The sequence below is a fragment of the Peromyscus californicus genome, unplaced genomic scaffold (assembly GCF_007827085.1).
Source record: "Peromyscus californicus insignis strain IS unplaced genomic scaffold, ASM782708v3 Scaffold_8__1_contigs__length_139910024, whole genome shotgun sequence".
NCBI lineage: Eukaryota > Metazoa > Chordata > Mammalia > Rodentia > Cricetidae > Peromyscus > Peromyscus californicus.
The window spans coordinates 81395086-81412371 of NW_026294606.1; the positions used below are offsets into that span (position 1 = coordinate 81395086).

General features: G+C 42.2%; 1 protein-coding gene across 1 annotated transcript in view; it reads right to left on the bottom strand.

Moving 5' to 3' along the window:
* Positions 1 to 294: 294 nt before the first annotated feature.
* The window catches only part of Itgb1 (integrin subunit beta 1), a 48167-nt gene continuing 31175 nt past the window's right edge, over positions 295 to 17286 (bottom strand). The window contains exons 7-16 of the mRNA XM_052727805.1: positions 16799 to 16954; positions 15756 to 15851; positions 15379 to 15468; positions 13331 to 13471; positions 12746 to 12945; positions 10982 to 11220; positions 10547 to 10769; positions 8576 to 8808; positions 7328 to 7494; positions 295 to 1452 (exon numbers count right to left, since the gene is read on the bottom strand). Of these exons, the coding sequence (XP_052583765.1) occupies positions 1387 to 1452; positions 7328 to 7494; positions 8576 to 8808; positions 10547 to 10769; positions 10982 to 11220; positions 12746 to 12945; positions 13331 to 13471; positions 15379 to 15468; positions 15756 to 15851; positions 16799 to 16954 (1611 nt within the window). The 3' untranslated portion in view covers positions 295 to 1386. The remainder of the gene's footprint in view (positions 1453 to 7327; positions 7495 to 8575; positions 8809 to 10546; positions 10770 to 10981; positions 11221 to 12745; positions 12946 to 13330; positions 13472 to 15378; positions 15469 to 15755; positions 15852 to 16798; positions 16955 to 17286) is intronic.

The following is a 17286-nucleotide window of genomic DNA, read 5'->3' on the forward strand; positions in this document are numbered from 1 at the left end:
GATGAAAGTAAGATTTCCTAGTTCTTCCTAGGAACAAAAAATCTCACCCTTCTCCTAAATATTAGTTCTCCAGCATCTGGTAGTCTATGGTGTTCATAAAAGGTTCTGCTTAATGTAAGAATGAAACAGTTCCCAACTCAGGGGGACACGAACCTGCGATTTGTTCTCCCGACCTGCCCCCATGTCTAAAATGAATCACTGCGCCTTAGTGAGCAGATTGAGGGGTTTCCCCTTTTAACACATAAAAACTACACACACAAAACTAACAAAAATATAGAGCCAAAACAAACCACGTAAGTATTTTAGGCCTTTTTATTTTAATAAATAACTTCAGTTAATAGCATTGTCAAAATTAAAAGGCACTTAAAACAAGATTGTGACTAGTATGAGACAGAGCAAGCTCAGAAGGGAAGGCGAATTCAGAAAGCGCACAGTGGTTGAATCGATGAGGGGGCCTGCCCAGGTCCTGTAGCCCTGCAAGCAGGACAGCTTAGAGTGTTTGTGAAAACGGCAAATGTACAGCCAAGTAAATGAAAAGGTAATGATACAAAGTCTTAACCCCAAACTGCAAACAGACACATTAAAAGATTAGAGGAGGTGATAAAGGAGCACCAGGAATTAAACAAAAACAGTGAAGTAAAATAAACTCATCCAAAAGGTTCCCGTTCAGCAAATGCTTTGAAAATTATGGCCTTTATGTGAATAGTGCTAAATCAGGGACTCCTTAGCAGAGAAGTTCCCAGGACTTTTATCCAAGCTTGGATTTATAAGAGAAGGCATCAGAGTTACAGGATCAAGTAACTCATAATGGCACGCAGGTTTTAAAGCTAAGTTTTTCCTTCCACCTCTCTGAATTTTCCCAATGGCCTCTGTAAATCAACTGTGTCAAAATTATTTAATTGGAAACTGTCAGCATACCTGTCTTTCAGATGCATCATTGGGCATGCCCAGTGGGCAGCCAGCAGGCTGAAGCAGGCCCCAAGCTGCCAGTCGGACTGCACTTTGGACTCCGTGCAAGCAGCCCTGGCTGAGCTCAGTCTCTTGTGAGGCTGCTGCTGCTTCAATTCAACTCTGCCCTGCCTTCGCCCTAGCAGTGTCACTTAATGCACTAAGAGCTTGATCCCAAGGATCCGGGAGGAAGGGTTAAAAAGGCACACTGTGACCTCAGCTGACAAGGATAAAGATCCTTTCTCAAGTCTTCTGTCAGTCCCTGGCATGGATTATAACATTATTTTCAAAATAATAAAAAATAAAAAATTATACATATTGTACATTTTCCAAACCTGCACGTGACTAAGCCCCTGGCCACAGAGCCCCAAAGCTACCCTACGTGACTAAGACGATGCTGCTGTGAGCTCGGTGTCGCAAACTCGGCCTGAGGAGGACTCATTTTCCCTCGTACTTCGGATTCACCACAGTTGTCACGGCACTCTTGTAAATAGGATTTTCACCCTAAAACAAACAAAAATCACCAGTTACTCTCTAAAAATCACAGCGTCCCAAAACACTATCAAAAGCTGCAGTTTTCTTAAGAAGTCACTTCCAATGTCTAGTGTCACTGTGTTTAGGTGGCAGAGACACTGTCTGACACAGAAGTGAAAAGGACACCCTTGTCCCAGGAGTCCTGGGCTATTGGAATGCTGTGCTCTGACTCCAGTCCACCATCCTGGAGAGCTGCATCACAAATGGCCTCCACAGGTGCCATCAGAGGCTCCTCAGAAGGTCTGGTACCCAACTTGAAGAAGCACTGAGGACCTGATGACTCCACACCCTAATGCACAGGAGCACTTGATAATTAAATGGGGCGGCTGGCTTTGTCCCCAGGGAAGGCGCTGTGCTCCTGGGATCTGCTACAGAACTGACTGATTCCTGGGCATGTCTGTCAGTGTCACCCAAGGCACTGTGCAAACATACGCTAGAATGTTAACTCATTACCATTCTTCAGGAAACTACTAGTCTTCAACAGCCTAAGGATGCTGCAGATCACAGTTCTTGTCTTGAGTGAGGACCGCTGCGAATTCAGCAAGTGACTCAAAGCCACAAACATTTCTCAAGATTGAAAAACATACTGACTGTGGTGTTTTAAGCAGAGCAATAGCAATCATAATTACAAATCACAACTCTACCCTGGATGAGAGTATAGTATACGGTGTGTGAAGATATGAAAGAAGGTGATCTGACAGAATTATATACATGAGAACAGTAGAAAGGGAGAGCAACATGAGAAGTTTTGGAATACTTTCACAGAGAAACTGACTACAAATAAATTATTGAAAAACAAATAGAAATATAAACAAAGCAAAGGTATAGAGCAAAGAATGCCCTATCTAGGTAGATACATACAATTCATACAACATACATACAATGTGTTCTGAGGTGCTGGGAATGGAGCAGAGACAAGAGAGGAAGGCAGTGTGGACTCAGCCCTGAGGGCAAGGTGAGCATCCACAAGATGGCAGCAGCTCTGTGAATACAGTCAGAACAGGAGCAACACCTGACCCTCACTCCCACTCCTCAAACCTAACTCTTCTGAGCACGGAGGATCTGCGCTGGGTCGCGGGTTAGTTTTGGTCAACTTGGCACAAACTAAGGTCTCCTTGGGAGAGGGAACCTTAATTAAGGAATTGTCTCCATCATACTGGCCTGTGGACATCTTTGGGGCATTTTCTTGATTTCTAATTAGTGTAGGAGAGCCTAGCCCACGGGGTTGGGGGGAGGGGGTGAGGGGGGTGCCACCCCTAGGTAGGTAGGCCTGGGCTGTATAAGAAAGGCAGCTGAGCAAGCCAGAAAAAGTACGCCAGTACACAGCAGTAACAATTCCTCTGGTGGTCTCTGCTTCAGTTCCTGCCTCCAGGTTCCTGCCCTGAGTTCCGCTTTGGCTTCCCTTGATGATGGGCTATAATAACCTGTAAGCCAAGTAAACCCTGTCGTTTGCTTCCAGGGTACTCTGAGTCACGGTGTTTATCATACAACACAATGCAAACCAGAATAGATGGTTAATGTCAATGTCAATCTAATGACATCGAAAATCATGTGGGAGACGGGCCATGTCTGGGGAGGATTATACCGATTAAGTTAACTAAGGTGGGATGCCCACTGTGGGTAGAATCATTTCCTGAGCTTGAATACTGTATAGAAGTAGAAAGTGAGCTGAGCCCCAGCCTCTGTCACTCTGCCTTGTGACTCAGATACAATGTGACCAGCTGCCCCAAGCTCCAACTGTGGCTTCTCCACTGTGCAGACTGCACCCTCTAACTGTGAGCCGGAGTACAGCTTTTCTCTGCTGAGCTGCTCATGGAGTGTATTTTATTAGAGCAACAAAAAGTAAGCAACACAAGACCCCCGAAACAAACACCCCACACTGACAACAACGCTCAGACTCGCAGATCCTCTGCTCGGGCCAGCCGGGCCAAGTGCAACCCTTCACATAGTCACAACACTCCCCCTTCAGGAAGAGGCTGCCTTCTTGGAAACCCACTGCCTCCATCTGGGTGGGATACTAGAACTGCTGTGTTTTCAAATATATTAAGGCTTTAAAACTTCCATTTAACTGTCTTAACATAATCTAATATTTAGTGCTTAAGAATTATAAGGGAACAAAACAAAGCAAAACATAAAAAAAGAGAAGTTCAATATTTATTGCCACAGAGTCTAAGGCAGAATTTATATGGAAAAAACTTACCTTTGGAGAAGTTTGCTTTGCCATACACACAAACATATTTATTATTTCAAAGTCCAATCACACAAAAGTTTAACATGCAAGTTAGAGATAAAATTAAACTCACTATGTGTATTAGGCATCAGTTTAAATGGAGGTAAACTAAAGTAATTCAGATTAGTCGAGTCACTCAGGGCACAGCCCCTGCCCAGGAAGCCAAAGCACGTTTGCATCTGAGGTGGAGGCTACCCTCCTCTGCCGTGCGTCCCTCGTCTGTCACTCGGAGCAGCTGACAGTGTGGCTGTGAAATGCCATGTACATGGTGTCTGAGGTGTACAACGCAAACTGGGGTTTGAAATCCATGGCAGGAAGGACAGGTCTGACCATCTTTTCAGTGCCCCACATGGCAGTATTATACGCTCACACAATTACAGTGTCTGCCGATGGTATAATTAATTGGTGGGAAGCCTTGGTCCCATATCACAAAAATGGTTTTGTATTTTTTCTGACCTATTGACTCTCAATAATTTTTATTGCTAATTTCTACTATAATTTTTATTAAGAAAACATCTTAGGATATATAATCTACAGCCATAAATTTTCTTACATTTCAATAATATGCAAATAAAATTTAAGAAACCCTTGCTTTTTTAATTGTTTGAAATCCTTATTTTAGCTGAAGAAGGTATACTATAGCTAAAAATTAAATCAAGAATATAAACATTAAGTATAAATAGTAACTACTGATTATTTACTCAAAGTGCTATTAAATGTACAGAAAGGGCAAATATTCACCTCAGTAAAACAAGTGGAAATTCTTCTGTGAGAAGTATCTCTATGAAATTGTTAATACTTGATTGTTTCCATAAAGGAAAGAAATATATAAAACCCTAGTAATTTGACTAGCTAATCAGTTTTCCTACTTCTGTAAAGTGAGACTGAAAGAACACATCAAGTTTTCAAATACATGTGAGCTTGACAATAACTTTCTACCAACAAGCTAAACCTTAAATAAAACCTTCTTAGCAATAAAAGAGATCCAGCAAGTCATGATTTCTAGTATTATTGCTACTTCCTGTGTCCCTTAAACATACAAAACATTCCCATAATTGGAGTTTTCTGCAAGTCCATTTTTATTAATTGACTAACTCATGACTGAGTAATTATAGGGCTGGGGATGGAAGTGCAGGCCTCCCACATTTGCACATCTGCAGCCCCTCAATTGGGCTTTCAAAGTTCACTAGCAGATAAGTAATCCTAACAGCAGTGCTGAGTTCTGATTAGGAAAGTGATTCCCCCAGGACGCTTGCCCAGCAACATTGCCCCAAGTCACAACAGAGTCCAAAAGGCAGCTCTGTAAAGTGCTCTAGTCCTTCCTAACCAGGTAACGCTCTCCTAGAGAATGTGGCTGCCCACCTGCTGACAGGTGCAGGGCAGAGGACAGGGAGTAAGTACGAGAACCCGACAGTCTGGTTTGAACCTCCTTTCAGTAACCTCTGTATGAACCTGGCTTCTCTGCCTTACTCTTCTCTTACATAAAATGGGAGTAAAGATAGCTCCCACTATTTTATGACTAACAAAGAATACAGGGTACTGAGAAACATTCCTGAAACACAGGAAGACCCTGTAGCTACCACCAACACTGTCACTGTCTACAGAAAGTGGAGATGAGAAAACATGAATCCTCCCAGGCTCTATCCAACCTGAGAAAAGAATTTGATGCTAATGCAATCCTTTTTACAGGAGAGTTTTTTGTTTTTTAAGATTTATTTATTTATGTGTAAGAGTGCTCTATTTGCATGCATGACTTTATGCCAGAAGAGGGCATCAGACCACACTATAGATGGTTGTGAGCCACCATGTGGTTGCTGGGAACTGAACTCAGGACCTCTGGAAGAGCAGACAGTGCTCTAACTGCTGAGCCATCTCTCCAGCCCAGGGAGAGTTTTAAGAGAGGCAAAAAGGGGTGTATCTCTGTGAATTCAAGTCCTGCCTGTCTACACAGCAAGTTCCAGGCTAACCAGGGCTACATAATAAGGCATTGTCAAGCAAAAATTAAATAAAAAATAAGCAACAAAAATTTTCTGTTTTAAACTTGGAAGTCAGAACCATTTAATAAGTAGTAAGAAACATACAGCATTATTTTGCTTCTCAGTGGAATTCCCACATAATCAAGAACTAAAAAAATCTCAAAATCTTTCTATGAATTGTAATTGTGAACAATACAAACACTATACTATGGTTTTAGCCTTGGTTTTGCAATTTTGATTTCATATTCCATTTCACTATTCAAATCCAAGAGGTGATTCACTATGTAACAACCTTCTAAAATAGGACTGTATCGGAGATTGGGTGGACTGTACTCCAACTGCCTCACACAGCCACCCCATGTGACGGTTAACAGCATTAACCCCCCACCCCCCACCCCGAAGATATAAGAAGGGCAGCCCCAGGGAGGTGACAGAGCTCAGGGCTGCTCTGTTTACTGAGCAGAAGGGCTAGGGCTGAGCAGGCTGCCTGGCTGCAAACGTTCTCTCTCTCCACCAACATGGAGGTGCTTCTATACCTACTTTTTGTAAAGTCCTTCCAAGCACTAAGTTAACATATGAGAGAAGCCACAGACAGCCACATACATGAAGCCAGACACCAAGAGCAGGGATGCTGAGAAACACACATGGTGCAGTAGTGAAGACACAAGTTCACATGCGAGGAAAGAAAGTGGAGGGAAATACGAACGGCAGCTCAGAGACCAGCTTTACGTCCATAGTTTGGATTCTTGAAATTATTAATAGGACTCCTGTAAATCGGATTTTCTTGCTAAAGTGAAAGAAATGGTTTCTAGTGATTTCATCAGAAAGAAAATTGGTATGTAGTGTGTATAAATACCATAAAATGAAACTCTATTTCTACACTTCTGAAATTTCTAAATTTTAAAAAACCTAAACTAACTGTAATAAAAGGCACATGACTATTTGTATTTACAATTTAAGAATACTGACTGAAAACATCAACTCTTTCTTGTGTCAAAATGTGAATATATAAGGGCCAACATTTAGCCAACCACCTGACTCTATTTTGAAAGCACTGAATTAGCACACACCAGTCAAAGCCTGTGTTTCTATTAAGTAAATTTTACAGACATACAATCTGAACAGAACAAAATATACCTTAAGTTCAGGCCAAGTACTTCCAAATGCACAAACACACCTACTGTAGAACTCATCCCAAGAAGAGCCCAAGAGGGCCGTCTGGTCACCCTCCCATCATTCTATCCCCAGAATCACTGATCTGGTTGTGTTTCCCAGAAGTCATATGAAGAGAATCATGTTGGATGCATGTAGTGGGGGTGGGGGGTCTTTCTTTAGTGTAGATTGAGACACTGGTGAAGTCACTTGAGATTCTATTTTACAGTAGACAAATGAGCAGAGCATATTTAGAATCAGACCTATTAAAGAACTAAAAACACTGGCCACTATGTACGTAGAATATATATCCTCATAAATATTTTACTGCAAGAGGAAGCTTCTAGTTTTCAGCAAATGCAAACTCTCTGAATAATGAACTTTGGGGAATGAAATATTAAAGAGGACTTTAAAGATCAGTTTCACCATTAAAGTTACATATACTTCATGAGCCAACCTATTTCTCAGTAGCTGTTTCATAACTTACCGTGTCCCATTTGGCATTCATTTTCTCCTTTTCAAATTTAGCAAATTCTCTTCTGTCATGGATTATCATTAAAAGCTTCCAAATAAGCAGCAAGGCAAGGCCAATGAGAACAATCCCAGCAACCACACCTGCTACAATTGGAATGATGTCAGGACCAGTAGGACAGTCTGCAAATGAAAAGGTTAAAGGTGAGCATACAAGGACTGAGTATACACAAAGTTCTCATGACCACAAAGAGCTTGCTGGGATCTTACAAAATTAATAGTACTAAAAACTCAAGAGACTGCACACTATCCCCAAAACCTATCTAAAAGCTATTAGGTTATAGGCCCGGTATGGTGGCATGTACCTTTAATCTCAAGATACAGGTGGATTTCTATGAGTTTGAGGCCTGAACTACATAGTGAGACCCTGTCTCAAACAAACAAACAAACAAACAAATTACTAAGGTTCTAACAAGGGAGCTTACAAGACAGCAGGAAATACAATCATCAATCAGGTCATTTATTTAGGGGCTATAGAATATATTTCTTTCCCTAAAGACTGAAAAATTTAAGAATCATAACAGCATCAAAAATGATGACAAGCTTATATGTAATTAAGAATATTATGTTTGCCGGGCAGTGGTGGTGCACACCTTTAATCCCAGCACTTGGGAAGCAGAGCCAGGCGGACCTCTGTGAGTTCGAGGCCAGCCTGATCTACAAAGTGAGTTTTCCCCACACACATACACACAAAAGAAAAATATTTCTTTTTTTTAAAAAACTAAAAAGTTGGACAGTTTTTGTAACATTAAACAGATGCTTATCATATGCTCTAAAATATGTTCACCCCAAAAAAATAAAAAACAAAAAACACAAAAACAAAACCATGCACTAATAATAAAGAATGACAAAGAATCTACAAAGGCTACTAGAAAAAAAAAGGTAAAATGTGCTTAATTTGGGGGAAGTTGAACAAATTCAACATCAGTAACATTTGATAAAGAAAACCTCTCCCAATACCTAAAGCTGAACTGAACTCAGATTTAAGTAAGTATCATCAACATTGTTGTGTCTATGGACAGACTCAGGAAACTTCAAACTTGATCTCTCTCCTCCTTAGTTGTTACATAATTAGCTAAATTCTACTTTAACCGTTGAGAGGAAACTTCCCAACGTAAGCTTAAATAGTAAGAACCCAGGCTGTTTCTGATGTCAGAGGCCAGCAATAAGCCAGCACAGAAGCAAGGCATCTCTCAACTTCTACCTGGAGTCTCCACCACATGCACGATGGCTTCGCTGTTGCCATTCACTGAGTAGGTGAAATAGAACCAGCAGTCATCAATGTCCTTCTCCTTGCAGTGGGTCACGGGGTAGACCTGCACCGGCTGGGGCAGCTTGTCTCTGCTTTCCACCTTCGTGAGGTTGAAGTGGGAGCACTCCTGTGCACACGTGTCTTTCTTTTCTCCTTTATTGAAGGCTCTGCACTGAACACATTCTCTAAGACAGAAATCGGTACACTTAGCATGTTGTAAGATGTGTGTAGAGTACTTCATAGGCTAAACTAATGGCCACACTGACCTGAGGGCAGCATAAGCTCAGAGAGAATAGAGGCAATGTGTTCCACAAGAGAGCCCCATTTTCAGCAGCCTCAGCCAAGCTGAGGCCAGCATCATCCTGGCTGGCAAGGCTGCTGTCAAAAAGGAAGGGGCAAATAAGGTGTTCTCCAGACCCACCCTGGACCAAGTCCACTGGTGGCAAAGCACTCAAGAAGCCTCTGGCCACAGAGGCTGCCTGCAAGCTCTCGTCTTCCACTGGCCGAATAAAGAACTTCAGTAAAGGCCAGTCAGCGCCTGTGGGGTCTGGTAACACCAGGCCTTATCAAGGGTTCACCCAACATCTGACTCACAAACCTTACTTCCTATTGGCTACAGACCTGACGTCCACAGCACAGCTGTGGGTGCTGTGCAGATGCCAGGGAGGCCTGCACAGTGGATTCCTTTTGTAAAGACACCCACATGTCCATGACAAACCTGTAACAGGTATCCCCAAGACTACCAACTAGCATACTGCAGACCTGGGGGACATATGTAAAAATCTAGTCTGAGCCCTTGGTGGTATCAAGCATGGGTCCTAGCAGTCCAGCATGGGGAGCTGAGGCAGAAGGATCTCAAGATCAAGGACAGCCCATGCTCAATAGCAAGGTCTCTCATTCTAAACTGGTGTAAATTTTATAAAAAGTATTAACATAATTCAACATGTTTCAGTGAACAAACCAGCAGTTGAGCTTTATAACAATTATAAGTAAACCGAATCCATTTTCCAAGTCAATGCTAACACTTGGATTTTTCTTACAATAAATTTCCCATTAATAAAAATGCTAGTCTCCAAAATGCTAATTAAATCACAATAAAAAAATAAAGGTGGGGCTGGGAAGATGGCTCAGTTCATAAGGTGTCTGCCTCACAAGCATGAGGCCCTGAGTTCAGATCACTAGAACCCACATAAAAGGCCAGGCATGAGGGCACACGTTTGTAATTCCAGTGAGGGAAGACGAGTAGGTGGATTCTTGTCCTAGCCTACTTGACAAAGTTCCAGGTAAATGAAAAGACCTGTGGTAAACAAAGGTAGAAGGCTCTTGAGAAACAACAACCCAAGGTTGTCTGACCTCCATGCACACATATACACATGTATGTATACACACTTCCATGGCATAAAATTAAGGTACAGGTAATAAAACTGGACCTATGTCACACATTAAATACGTAATATAAAACCACAATAACTTACACCATGTATTATTGGTGTAAGAGTTTACTAAGGAGAAAAACCTTCCATTCTCCTGAGGCAAAGGTAGCAACTAGGCCAGAGTATGCCTCTGTGGTAGAGCTCAGAGCTCTATCCCTACCACTAAAGCTTAAAAATGAACGACAGTAGTGTCAATTACATAAAGTAATATCACAGACTCATCATATCAATACTTATAAATACATATAAAGACTTCAGATTAAAATCAAAAACAAAAACCCAGCACAACTCACATGACACTTCAGTGTTACACAATCCACACTCACTATTAAGAATTTTTAGGATATAAAAAATGGGCTACATGAAAACAGCAAATGTTCTCCTTGAAGTGTAATGTACTGGCACTCTCCTCTGGCTCTAGTGGTGTAACAACAGATGCCAAGGTCAGCAAAGTGAGTGTAACTATGGGAAGCAGCTAGGCAGTACTTACTTGTGCTCTGCACAGACACCAAGGCAGGTCTGACACGTCTCACAGGTTGGCCCTTGAAACTTGGGATCTGTGCACTTACAGGCACCACACTCACAGACGCCCCGGCCATTGCAGATCTGACCATTTGTTGCTACACATGGAGTAGTGTCCAAGGAACAGTCACATGCACTGCCAGTGTAATTGGGATAGCATTCACACACACGACACCTGCAAACACCATTTCCTGCAACGAAAACATCGTTTTTCAAAATTATGACAAAATGTACCATTGCAATTACTCCTAAGTTAAAAACAAGCCACAGCACAGAGAAAGCCAATCTAATGGAAGGCCTGCCCTAACTGCTGCCCCTTTCTGTGTGTTCACCCGGTGACTCTGGAGATAGCTGACCTCACTAGGGGACCTGCACTGTGTAGCTAGTACTGGTGCTTACTCACCCCCACAAATCAAGCCATTGGACCTATCACAGTTGAAGTTATCACACTCGCAGAATTTGCCAGAGTAAATTTCATTTGTATTATCTCTCTTCCTACACACACACTGTCCACAGACACATTCTCCATTGTTGCTGCAGATTTCTGAGCTGTTCTCTTTCCTGCAGTAAGCGTCCATGTCTTCACTGTTCACTTCATCTGTGCTACATTCACAGTGCCTCCCAACACGCCCCTCATTGCACCTGTGGAAAGATCCAAACACAGCCACATAAAGCAAAATGTAACAATCTCCTCACACTAGCCAAGTATCAGGTAAAGACGGCCACCCCACACATGCAGACATGAGAGAGAGAAGCGCACTGTGTTTACACATACATACACATGCACACACACAGCAGCAACTCAAGTTCTTATGGAACACAGCTTTGGGGAAACTCATCTTCAGCAAGGAACCATTCCGACCAAAATGAAAACACTCTAGCAACAAACAAGCAAACAGAACACATGGAAAAGTAAAACAAACTCATTTTTCAGGAAATAAGGTTCTCTGTAGACTGGGCTGGCTTTGAACCCAAGAGATCCGCCTGCCTCTGCCTCCCCAGTGCTGGGATTAAAGGTGTAACATCACTACGCCATGACTCAAACAAGAAATATACAACACAGAAAAAGACAATATTTACATTATTAGTTAATGGGCAATTAAAAATTGATGGCAGCCAGACTATGGTTGCACATACCTTTAATCCCAGCACTCAGGAGGCAGAGCCAAGCAGATATCTGTGAGTTCAAGACCAGTCTGGTCTACAAAGCAAGTTCCAGGATAGCCCAGGCTGTTACACAGAGAAACCCTATCTTGGGGGAGGGGGGGGAGGGAGAGGGGGGCAACTTAAAATTGATGGTAAACATAGCTGTTCATTTTTCTTGGGTCAATAATCAAAACCACGGTGATGTAGGACTGACATTTAGATTTAAATGTTCTATTGTTTTAAAGAAAAGGCTGTATTATGAACACAGTTTAATTTTTAATTTAAAAAGTAGCCAAGGGGGCTGGTGAGAGGGCTCAGGGGGTAAAGGCACTTGCCACCAAACCTGACAACCTGAATTCAATCCCTGGGATTGACATGGTAGACGGACAACCAACTCCCAAAACTATCTTCACCTCCACAAGCCCGCCATGACACGTGGGTGTACACACACACACACACACACACACACACACACACAGAGACAAATGAATAAATGTACACTTTAAGTACTGTTTTCTCTTTATCCCAGCAATATAAAATTAATGCAGTACAAGGTAAGCACTGCTTTTCCTTGCTAACTAATTCATAGACAAAACTGTCAGTTAACACTGGCAGTAGCGGCTTCTGCCTATAACCCAAGTACTAAGACAGTGGGATCATAGACTTGGGGTCATCCTAGGCTACAAAGCAAGATCCTTTCTCAAAGTAAAACAAAATTTAAAAAGAAAGTCACTCCTACCAGTTTCACCGTTTCTCAAAAACATAGTTCTGTCTTTTTTTTTTTTCCCCAGATGTGTTTTGCTGCAGAGAACTGGGGCTGCCATCAGGAAAGCAAAGCCCAAAGACTGCCCTGAGAACCTGGGACACGGTTTCCCTAGCTAAAGCTTCACTGTGGAGAACAGAGAGATCCTAGTTTGTGAGCAAGCCACTGGAACCAAGGGTTTATGATTTGATTTTCTACAGGCTCCCCAGTCAAGCTGCCCAGAATGTGTCTGTCCTGCTGCAGCAAGGCCGCACTCACCTGCAGGCTCCACACTCGAACGTCCCATTCCCCTCGTGGCACTTGGGACTTGCTGGGATGCCATGGCTTTGGCAATCACACTTGCAGATGAACTGAAGAATAACCTCTACTTCTTCAGTGAAGCCCAGAGGCTTAATTTTAATGGTTTCAGACTCCTTATTTGGACATTTATTTGCAGTAATACTTATTTCAAATTGAACCTTAAAGGGGAAAAAATTAGATTAACAAACTTAACAATGAATATAAAAAATATTTCAAAAACTATCTGTTTAATTTTTCTCATATACAAAATTAATTTTTTTAACTTTGTAAGATTAATTTTTGTGTATGGTGTTTTGCCTGCATGCATATCTGGCACCATGTACATACAGTGCCCACAGAGGTCAAAAGAGGGCATCAGATCCCTTGGAACTGGAGTTATAGGTGGCTGTGAGCCACCATGACCATATGGATGCTGGGGATCAAACCCTGGTCTTCTGCAAGAACAACCAATGCTCTTAACCACAGAGCCATCTCTCCAGCCCCGAAATTAAGTCTTTTTACACATATCTTTTCTTTTTCACAGGAAATGCTTACACAACATACCTCATCTCCAATGGAGATGTTGGAGCACTTTCGTCCATTTTCTCCTGTCCCGTTCACCCCATTCTTGCAGTAGGATTTGTAACTTACTGTTACTCCTTCTGGCAATTTGCTGTTTTCCAGAATGACTTCTGAAGAAAGGGACTAAAAGGAAGACTAACCATGAACAGGGAGGTAAAATAAACTATAACTTGAACACACATGAAGAAATCAATGGATGAAATGAGATGTTATGAAAATACTATCATTCCAATATAATTCAATCTAACAGGGTGTTAGAAGATCTAAAGTAACCGACTCTAAAAAGGGTCCAACCTCCAAAATAATATAGACAATGTAAAAGTGTTTCTTTTTATTATTCAGCTAAAATTAGAATGATCTCAGAGCAAATGGCCTGATTATGAGGAATCCTAAGAACACAGAACACAAGCTTGCTGTCCCCGGTCTCACACAGCTGTCCACAGCTTTCCTCTGGCCTACCCGCTTCCAGCTAACTAGAGACCAGACAACAGAATACACAGGTTTACTGGGGATCACTCTTATCTTGTCACCTGGTAACAGCCCCTAGAGCCTGAAGAATTGGAGATTAGCTCCATGGTCATCAATGCCCAGCAGCCACAGGCCCTGGGCTTGGTTCTCAGCACTGACCAAGATAAAATCTGGGCTCAGCAGACAAGCCAGAGTGCAGCCAGTGCTTCTTTACAAGAGCAGACATCTCAGGACAGTGAGCAGTGAGGAAAACAACCTCTTAAGACAGACAAAGGCTGGAATGGGAGGATGTGAAACAACTAAAATCTTCTGTCTTTGCCAAACCCCTCAGAGTCAAGTCTTTCCAAAATGTCTTGGGACCCGAGGCACAAAAGCCGGGAATGATGAAACACGCCTGGGAGGTGGAGGCAGAAACCTCACAAGTTCAGATCCTGGGCTATCCTGAGAAGTCATAGCAGCCTGGGCCACATGATACTGTCTCAAAAAATTCTAGGGCTGGCAGGATGGATCAGAGTGTAAAAGGAGCTTGCCACCAAGCTTGCGACCTGAGTTTGATCTCAAATCCACATGGTAGCAGAGCACTAACTCGCACAAGTTGTCCTGTGACCTACACACACACACACACACACACACACACACACACACACACACACACACACACACACACACTAACTCACACAAGTTGTCCTGTAACCTACACACACACATACACGCGCACACGTTCTCTCCCTCCCCCTCCCTCCCTCCCTCCTCTCCCTCTCCCTCTCCCTCTCCCTCTCTCTCTCTCTCTCTCTCTCTCGGTCAAAAAAATTTTTAATCTAAATTTAACCTACTAAAGACTAGAGATCTAGGAAATGGTGTATATAATAGTGCATAATAGTCACCACAAAACTCCAGGTGCCTGTGGGACATTTTAAATGATCACTGGCTGGTACTTACTGGGAATCATCACAGGCATTCTGACTTAAGCTCCCAAATGGAGAGAATTCTGCTAGTTTGAGTCCCCAAATGGTATGCCTACGCATGTACATACATACGAGAGTGTGTGACTACTACTGAAAAAAGAAAAGTATGTCCTTGGAGTTTGTCTTTTGCAAAAGAAGTAAAAAAAAAATCCTTCTCAGGCATCATCCATCAAAAAAGGATTTAGCCAGGCACAGTGGTACACATCTTTCATCCCAGCACTTAGGAGGCAGAAGCAGGTGGATCTCTGAGTTCAAAGCCAGTTTGGGCTACAGAGTGAGTTTCACGTCAGCCAGGGCTATATACAAAGACCCTATGGGGGTGGGGGGTGTACATCAAAATGTCAGTTGTGTTTTACTCTTGTTCCAACTAGGAGATAAATGGCCTAAACAAGAACTTGGAAATTACCCATAGCCTTTACCTAAATATTATTGCTTTGCTTAAATTATGCTTTCCTAAGACTAAGACAGTATCAAGTTTTTTCCTCCAGGCATGGAATTTAAACCACGCTTTGCCCTGCCCCTTCAGCTTGCTGCAGTGTGTATACAGGTGTTTCCTTGGGCACGGTGTGACGCTGCCAGCGTTCAGAGTACACTCACATTGTAGGCATCAATGATCAGCTGGATCACGTTACTCGAGTTTCCAGACAGTGTACCCACTGCTGACTTAGGAATCAAATTCTTCAATTCCTACAATTAAACATGTAAAACATAAATATTATTGATTCAACTAAGTAGAATCCACTGAAAAGTAACAATTCTTTTGACACCTTGGGACTCTATTCATTTCCTAAGCATCTTTCAAAGTCAAATCAAAAAAAGGTAACAATCCTAATAATATGAGATTAAAATGAACATAAACAATGTTTGTCAAATTTAGTCTGGCTCCCTGGTAGCATTTTCCTACATTTCAAAGACATAATTCTGCCACTGATAACTAAACAATAGGGACAATCTAGAACTTTCATTCTTTTTACCTTGTAAACAGGCTGAAACTCTTCAGTAACCGCAAAGATTGTCTGAATGTTATTTTCACTTAGTTTCTGGACAAGGTGAGCAATTGAGGGGTAATCCTAAGGAATCAAGTAACATAATTTAGTATATAAATACACTGTATAATCAATGACAGGTTTTGTCTGGGTCTCACTCTGCAGCCCAGGCTGGATTCCCAACTGCTAAGATTACAGTATTTGAGTTGATATGCATTCATAACCAAATCACTCACATACAACCACTTTTAAGTAAGAATATCAAACATCAAATATCAAATAATTGCTGAGCTGGGTCATGTGTATATTTAAGTTCCTCTCTTTTATGTATGTTTGAGGACTTCCATGTTTTAAGAGATTTTATATAATTTATTTTTATGTTCATTGGTGTTTTGCCTGCATGTATGTGGGGGAGGGGGGCAGTCAGAGCCTGCAACTGGAGTTACAGACAAGTGTGAGCTACCATGTAGGTGCTGGGAATTGAACCTGGATCCTCTACAAGAGCGGCCAGTGCACGTAACTGCTGAGCTATCTCTCCAGACCCATTTTAAGAGGTTTTAAATGTGAGACCATCTATGTACATTAAATGTAAGGACAGTGAAGTTAATGAATAAAAAACAAAGGATCCTGTTATCTAGCACTTAAGACCAAGATTCACCAATACTGGATTACTCCTAGACCATGGGTGATTTGTCTATATTTACTTCCAATGAAAGCCAGAGTGCATATTTTTAAGTGATATACATAAGATACAGAGGGTAAGCCTAGTTAAAATGTACATTTAGAAACATGACCAGGAACTTGACAAATGATGTACGCAAATGAGGAACCAGATGGGTCTCAGCACCCTGCCACCCAGACGGAACAGCACAATGCCAGAGTTTCACAAACAGCAATGCAGCTCTCCCGGCAGTCAGCAGGGCCCACACTTGCCAAAATAAGAAAGCTGCAAACCTACTGTCCCACACGCTCAGTATTACACACTAAAATCCACCAGAACCCACTCACTAGGTGAGGGCTTCAGTACTTACATAGTAATGGCTCATTGTATATACGTTATTTTCCAAGTGACACTGTCCATCGTTTGGTAAAACAATACCACCAAGTTTCCCATCTCCAGCAAAGTGAAACCCGGCATCCGTGGAAAACACCAGCAGTCGTGTTACATTCCTCCAGCCAATCAGTGACTAAAATAAGAAGAGGTCAACTGTCAACACTGCTCATAGTAACTCAACATAAATCCTTTCAGCTGCAACTGCACTTTAACCTAATTCTATATCACTGTCTTTCTCGTCCAAGGCTAATGTTGCCGATCAGAGCAGAGCCTCCATGATCCTCCTCCAGTACTTTATAGCTGCCTCTTGCTGGTCATCCATTATGACATCTCAGTTCAGAGCCTGCCTTTAGGGGAACTGAGTATGTGATGAATACATAGAGAGACAGAGTCCACACCTGCCGGGTTCCATCTCCACCCACCGTGATGTGCACCCTGCTGCCCACTACACCGTATGTCTCCTTT